The 7,500-nt window shown below is 37.2% G+C and overlaps 1 protein-coding gene across 1 annotated transcript in view; it reads left to right on the forward strand.

Annotated features, from left to right (window-relative positions):
• The window catches only part of LOC138004235 (uncharacterized), a 13,457-nt gene that overhangs the window by 4,368 nt on the left and 1,589 nt on the right, over positions 1–7,500 (forward strand). The window contains exons 3-5 of the mRNA XM_068850711.1: positions 2,065–2,274; positions 6,155–6,436; positions 6,711–7,500. The exon at positions 6,711–7,500 is cut by the window's right edge and continues 1,589 nt beyond it. Of these exons, the coding sequence (XP_068706812.1) occupies positions 2,065–2,274; positions 6,155–6,421 (477 nt within the window). The 3' untranslated portion in view covers positions 6,422–6,436; positions 6,711–7,500. The remainder of the gene's footprint in view (positions 1–2,064; positions 2,275–6,154; positions 6,437–6,710) is intronic.

The raw sequence follows: 7,500 nt of genomic DNA on the forward strand, positions 1-7,500 counted from the left end.
ACACTTCCGTTGGGCTTTTTGATTTATTTATGAGGTGGAAGTCTAGGGTGCATTCCAAATAAAATTGAACAAGAAGAAACCTACATGTAGCTAGTGCTCTCAACTTGTGTGCTGTGTGGTACATGTATGGGACCTGTGTGATGGTAATTTGCTGGCTGTCAACCATCAGGATTTAATCTAGACAATATTGTTTGTACTCTGAGAACATAAGTTTCAAGAGTGTTTTCTGTAATTTATTGATAGTGGTAGTCTACCATTGGACTTGATAAAAATTTTCTCTTTGAGCTTCAGACAAATATTGCTTACAAAACAAGTGAGATTTTTGCTTAATTTGCCATAGTCAATCTTCTTTGTTTATGAAGAAGGATTGGAGAAGACATTTATCTTCATTCATCTGGGAAGAAATCTAATGCAGCCTAAATTTTACAAAACCAAATGTTGCAAGTTAAAAAAAAGAGTCTGGAAACTCTGGTGCATCCTGGACCTTGCTTTCAGTCCTTGGGATGGGGTACTTCCCAGAATGAAGTGGGGGAGTGCAATGGGTAGTAAAATACATGCTACAAAAACTGTTAATTCCTACTGGAGGGATGACAGATGTATATACATTGTAGCTATTATGCTATTACAATCATTCTTGAGAGAAAGAAAGAAAGTAAACGGCTGACACAAAAAGAAGTAAGGCAATACACTGTGATTCTCAGTACACTAGTGCTGAATAATATACCCATCTACATAATTTATAGAAACTAGGCTAAGCTCTTGTATATTTGCAAAAGGGATATTAATTTTATAATAAAGGCACTTCAAAGATAAGGGTGAGAACAAACTATTTTTTTGGGAGGTTTTTTTTTTCAACAAGTCTCAATGGACATTCCTACATAATATTATACAGATGATTACAGTTCCTAAATAAACATATATACAAATAATACAAGTCACAGTAAAAATTCCTACATTTACAGAGAATACATTTGTTGCATAACATTAAACTAAACTTAAAACAGTGTGTTTTACATGTATATGGTTTTCCTAATATTATATGATATTAATATTATGAGATATAATGTAATTCAGTCAGGTGCATTCATTCATTTGTCAAAATCTCAATCAAAATATCCTTTGAAGTTAATTATTGTTTATTATATAAATAAGTTGATGTTTCCGTAAAAAGTAAAACAGCTTGACACTTTTCCAGAAAGAGTTTGAGAAAAAAAAAAAAAGAACTTTTTTGATGGTTGACGACGATGATGATGGTGACAATGATACAGAGTTCCGGGCTCCTTTGTGCTTCACTACATTTAAATCCAAGTTTTTTGTTACATACCACTAAAACAAGCACTGTGATTGGTTGATTCTTGGTCATGTGCCGCTGATCAAATTCAAATGTTTCCCGACCTGGATACAATTCCACAGTTGTTGCCCACTATGGATGTTTTGCTGCGATTGTTGAAGGAAAAGTCTAAATACATAACAAAGCACTCAATGTATATCCCCTTGGGAAACTAGTTCGTTTTGTTTTCCCTTGAGTCCTGATGTTTCCTTTAACTTCATCTCGGGAAACACCAGGATTCTCGGCAAAACAAAACTTACTGTTTCCCTTGGGACCATACATTAAGTGTATAATAATTTATAATATTATTTATGTTTGTGTGTACGATGACACTTACCGGTATGTCCAGGATTGACCCTAATTAGATGCACACCCAATTTTGACGTCCGACATGAAGGCCGACATGAAGGCCCATTAAGCCTTAGCATTTGCTACTGATTTCCAACAATGAGGTCAAGGGTAAAGGTTAGCGTTATTTTTAGTTTAGGGTAAATACAGCTGTTTATCCTTACTTGAGAAGCAGCATTTGAGGACACTTTGTGACATTAACTGTCTGTATTTCGAGACACGAGTGATGGTGAAGTTGAGAAGAAGAGCAAGGGGAGTCACTTTGTGACGCTTATTGAAATTTGCGTACATCTAAAATAGGGTCAATCCTGGACAAAAAATGTCATGTCTGTATGACGATGAACGAGCATTAACCTTCCTTTTCTGTTTCCATCTTCTGTATGTAGGCTGGTGTCTTCATGGGATTCTCCATCACATCTGCTGTGATGGGTGGAATAATCATAATTTGCTACAGTTTAGTGCTTACCTGGCTAGACGATGGTGGAAGAATAGCACTCATTGTTATTCTCTTGATCCTTGGCATTTTGGAGTTTGCGATGGGTATTTGGGCAGCAGTTTGTCTTTGTGTGATGAAACCCTGCTGCGGTCCAGCTCAGGTTAGTGTTCCATTATTCCGATCCAGATTTTTCACTATAGCTGTTATAATAATAATAATAAAAATAATAATAACTTTATTTCAGTGTCAATCTTCTAGCTAGCCTATAATAGGCTTACTAATCGGGGACGCTATCCTACATAAAAAATACAATAATCTTTTGAATTTACAATAATAAAATCTTTAGGCTGCAATGGCTATATACAATAATAAAGAACATATCTAGAAATATAAAAATTCTTCCGCTACAATCACTATATACGATAATAAAGAACTTATTTAGTAACTAAAACTTATTTAATTAGTAGCTATGATTTTATCCGATTATAAAATTTATATTTAGCAAGTGCATGTGGCACAATTACCATTACAAAAGTCATTCTCCACCAGGCTAGCGAGATCTCTTTTTCTAATATTGGCCATGAAGGCCGTTAACGTCTGTCTCTCTCTGTCACCTGGGCTAAGTTTGGGCCAAAGTGGTGGTCCAAAGAACGTCAATGAAAGTTTCCCATGCCTGACACTGTTGAATCATGGAATATAGAAATCAGAATTTCTCAGATGGTAATTAGATGGCATTTCACTGAATAAGTCCAGAATAATTTATTCTTTGGGAGTAACTTACATATATGCTTGACCTTGAACATAAATATTGCTATATCTTGAAGATGCCTATACTTTTAAGTCTTCTAGGCCTGTTTGCTTTATTTTACCATAACTCGCTTTGGTGCTATTATAGAATGAGCACTTACACGTAGTTAGTGCAAAAGCTGCCAGATAGAATAAAATCATAGTTACTGTAATAGTTACTGTAAACATTTCAGAAATGTCAGAACCTTATGCTTAAGTAAGATTATTTATAAAAGTGTCAATAATAATTAATGATGAGTTATTACGTACTGTACTCTTTTAGTGCATACATGTATTCATGTAGCTATAAATGAAGTCTATAGAATTTCATTTGTCCATATTCTCATTAGCATCTAAGTATAAATTTTATTCACCTTTTTGTGTACAATAATTTTTGTTCAACACATTATTTGTGCACCGTTTTTTGGTGAATGCAAATTATGTAAGTTGACCTTCCCCCTCAAAACCAGCACCAAAAAATAATTATCCCAGGTGGACACATGGTCATAGTTCATGTAAACTGTCAGTGTGATAATAACTATATAGGCAGTTATGCAATTATTGCAACATCATTATTTGTGTATGTAGTAAGTAATACTGTTATAAAGTTATTTAGTTGACATTACACACTTTTAGGTTAAGGAAAACAAAAGTTAAGTTGGTTGTACCTGTGACATTTCCCTAGAACTGGATCTGTATGATTATGTATTAATCATTAAAAACTCACTGTCCCTTAAAAAAAAAAAAGAAAACAATGTCCTACAATTTGTTAGGTTGGATCTCTGCCTAAATTTTTTTGTTACGGCTGATAGAAGATTAATGTATTGAAAGCCGTTGTCAAGGAAAGTTCATTGAAAATTCTTTCAAGATATAAAAGCTACATGTATGATAGGCTGTTTGGAGAAAGTTATGATCTCAAAGAATAATTATTATTATTATTATTCTTAATTATAACTCTCTCCAAAGATCCTATGGTAGCTCTCTGCCTGCCCTCTCTCCAAGTGATCTGCATAGAATAACTCGTCTTCCCCATGGTCACTGCACTGTCTAGCAAATTGACCAGATTCTGGATCCCTGTATCATTTTTAAAAAAAAAATTCCCCTCTGCTATCCAGAGAATTTTTAATACAGCACTTTTGGAAGCCCTTTTCGGTAAGTTCTGCACCTGAATTGTCCTCCTGTGCATTGCCAGTCCAGTGACAGATCTGAACAAGTTGCACCTTTTGAATAAAACCATCAGCATTTTGTTGGCCAGCATTCTTCCTCTTCTTTCTCATGCAATTTTTGAATGAATGGCTTGTTGATGGCAACGTTGAAGGGTTGCACAATAACTGTCATGCCTCCGGGCATCACTGCAGGGTCAGTGCTCAACGACTTCAGAGTATTCCTAACTGGCCCAGACAAGTGAATGAGTTCTAGACTAGCATGGACACCTTTCGTGGCAAATCTCCAAACTTGCTTTTAACAGCTCTCATCCAATCCTTCAAATGTCCTTCAAACATCAACCCGTTTTCTTGACATACCACAGTAACATTTTATGGAAAAATGGAGACGTTTATCTGACTTGATTCAACAGGTCGTGGTATAAGCTTCCATACTCGAGGTCGACTTAAATACTAGTATTAAAATATGGTTGTTTAAATGGCTCCTGGTATGCCATTCAACAAATGTACAATGCTATTAGATTATTCAGTCCTAAAACAGCCCTATGATCTTGAAATTTTGAAACTGTGATTTTGTCGAGGAGACTATTAAAGCTAGAGTAATAATGAACCACAAAGTTTAAGTCGATCAGATGAGAAGGTACTATCTTTTGGTGCTGGAGGTCGTGGATTCCACCCGCCAGTTCAAAACTAATCAGTGAGGAGAAGGTGCAGCTGCTCTTGTAACGGTATCTTCTATTGCTTTAAGTTTCTAGTCATTTCTGATCAGAGGCATAAGTAATGGGCTCATCTAAAGCACAGCACAGTCTTGAATTCTTGAAAAAGTCTGGAAGTTTGCAAACCAGTTTTCCAGACCTCGAAAAAGTCTGGAAAATAAAGATAAAGTCTGGAAAAATGGTAAAAAGTCTGGAGAACTTTTTGTTTGAAATTACTGAAACAAGTGCTTTATTGCTAATTTTTTCAGATAGGCAAATCTTTTTTAAAATTTCGTCTTTGGCGAAAACATTCACTCGCAGACCCAGAAGTCTCCGATCTGTCTTACGCCAGCACAGCATCGTGGTTACTGTATGTTCACAGTGCATCGTGGGACAAACTCTATATACTTAACTTGGGTCTAGAAAAAGAAATAAGCATTTTGGAAAAAGTCTGGAAAACGTCTTTAATTTTGCTTGACCAAAAATCTGTGCGAAGCCGGAAAGCAAGTGAGGCCCACAGTAAATGTACATAATTTTGTCGCATGGTGATGCCAAAGTCCCTTTGTTTATCCACAATACAATCCATGGACTACAGGTGTAACATTAAACCCCTCACAAGGAAAAGGGAAATATCTTTCTTCTTGGTTTGCATCCACGTGATGAGACGGCCATGTTGCTGTACAAAACAATAGAAAATGGTCCCACAAGTTTTGCATAAGAATGGAGTCAAATTCCCAAAAGACGTTTTACTGCACTGTTCTGTACACCAACATGGGATGGATGCAAACCGTCCATTCTTGGTGGGGATCAAACAAATCCACATCTCCTAATTAATCTACATTATTAATACTTTATGCAGTAGGAGGTCTGTATTGGTTGTAAAATTCTTACTTGAAATGTTTAACAGATTGAGGCCCCAGAAGAGTGTGCACATGTGGTTTCGGTATCGCTAGGGTGACATACAAAATCGTTAGATATCACATTATAACTGTTGCTTTTCACACATTCTGATCAATTGGTTAAAGTGCTATTCACCTTAAAGCAGCCTAAGAGAAACAAAATAACTTCCTGTAATAATTAACAATTATTCACCGAAGTGGAGGTGAGCAGTACTTGGATGATCACCTTCGAGTTTGTCAATCAGCGCGCGCAGAGAGCGCTATTCACTTGTGTGGTATATACTACATGTAAGTGCGAATATTGTGGTAGTTACATATACGTGTGTTGTATAATCACACTAAAACGGTACTTGTACACCTCCATATTTAGTGAATAATTCCTGATTCTCGCTAGGTAACTGAAAGTCTTAGGTTGCCAATTTGAGTGCTACATAGTCATCCTTGTAATATAAGCTCATCCTAAGAAAGGCATGACATATTTCTGTGTTTACTATCAGGGACCAACAGTGGCATTTTCTGGGAACACCACTGGTCAAACAATGGCCCTACCTGCAGGAGGTGTCCAAGTCGCCTTTCCAATACAACCAGCTGGCCGCGTCCTTCCAGTTCAGGCTTCCTACATGTATCCAAGTGCCCCAATGCCTATCGGAGCAGTTGGTGGTCCTACTCCTCCTCAGTTGGTAGTGGCAGCATCACCAGTTGGAGCGGGCTCACCTCAGGAGACTGGGATGGAAGTACAACATGGAAAGTACATTCCGGTGTAAGAACAGCTTTGATTGGTAAGGTGTAACAATCAACTTTGCAACGGCTATCCATCTTGACTGATAGGCAAGCGTTGCAATGAAAATTATCAGGCTGATTTTTCTGCTTTTTATTACTTTTGGGAATATAGATAATGATGATGATGACGAGAATTCTGATTGTAAAGACAATGATGATAGTGGTCACGATTTTCATAGGGGTGCTAACACTATTATTAAAATTCAATATCATCTAGTAATAACCAAAACCAAGGTTTGACAGACATCTTTTCTTTCATTTCCACTTCTTTAGGGTGGAGTTCCTTTGACGACACGAACAGGCTGGCCAGAGGATTTAGATTTTCACCAAATGTTGCACAGCACAACTCGAAGAAATACTTAGCGATACTACACACCAAAAAATCTAATAAGATATATTTATTAGCGGAGCTCGAAGGCGCGCGCGCGGAGCACCATTGGTAAAAAAAAATTAGTACCCTACGACCGTACGTCCACCCCTCCATGTATGCCAATGTGAAAGTGTTGTGCAACCCGCGTTTTTGGGAGGAAAAATCTTTGATATTGGAACTCCGTGTCATCGTTAATGGACCCTTTGCAGGATAGTGATCACATGGTACAAATCCGCCATACTGGGACGCAAATTGCCCACTGGGACATCTAAAATAAAGAAAATTTAGATTAACTAGCCTTTGTTTTAGATGTCCCAGTACGCAATTTGCGTGCCAGTATGGCGGATTTGTACCATGTGATCACTATCCTGCAAAGGGCCCATTGACACCTGGCGAGCGGGCTCAAGTTTAAAGCTCATTGAGGTCAGCTGGTTTTATTTAGTTGACCACTGACGAGGTACTGGTTTTCGATTGGATCGCAGGCTCAAGCCAGGTTAACTTGTACATGCAATCGCATGGGTCAGAGGGCAATTTAGGATTAATTTCACTCGTATCTTCAAAGTTTTCACAAAATTGCCCAAGTCGCAAAGCAATGAGAGCAATTTGGAAAACTGAAAAAACAAGTGAAATTAATCCTTAATTGCAAATTGTGATTACATGTTTATCAAATAAAGGGCAAAATTATTTGGGGAA

This window comes from Montipora foliosa, chromosome 5 (assembly GCF_036669935.1).
Source record: "Montipora foliosa isolate CH-2021 chromosome 5, ASM3666993v2, whole genome shotgun sequence".
NCBI classification, from domain to species: domain Eukaryota; kingdom Metazoa; phylum Cnidaria; class Anthozoa; order Scleractinia; family Acroporidae; genus Montipora; species Montipora foliosa.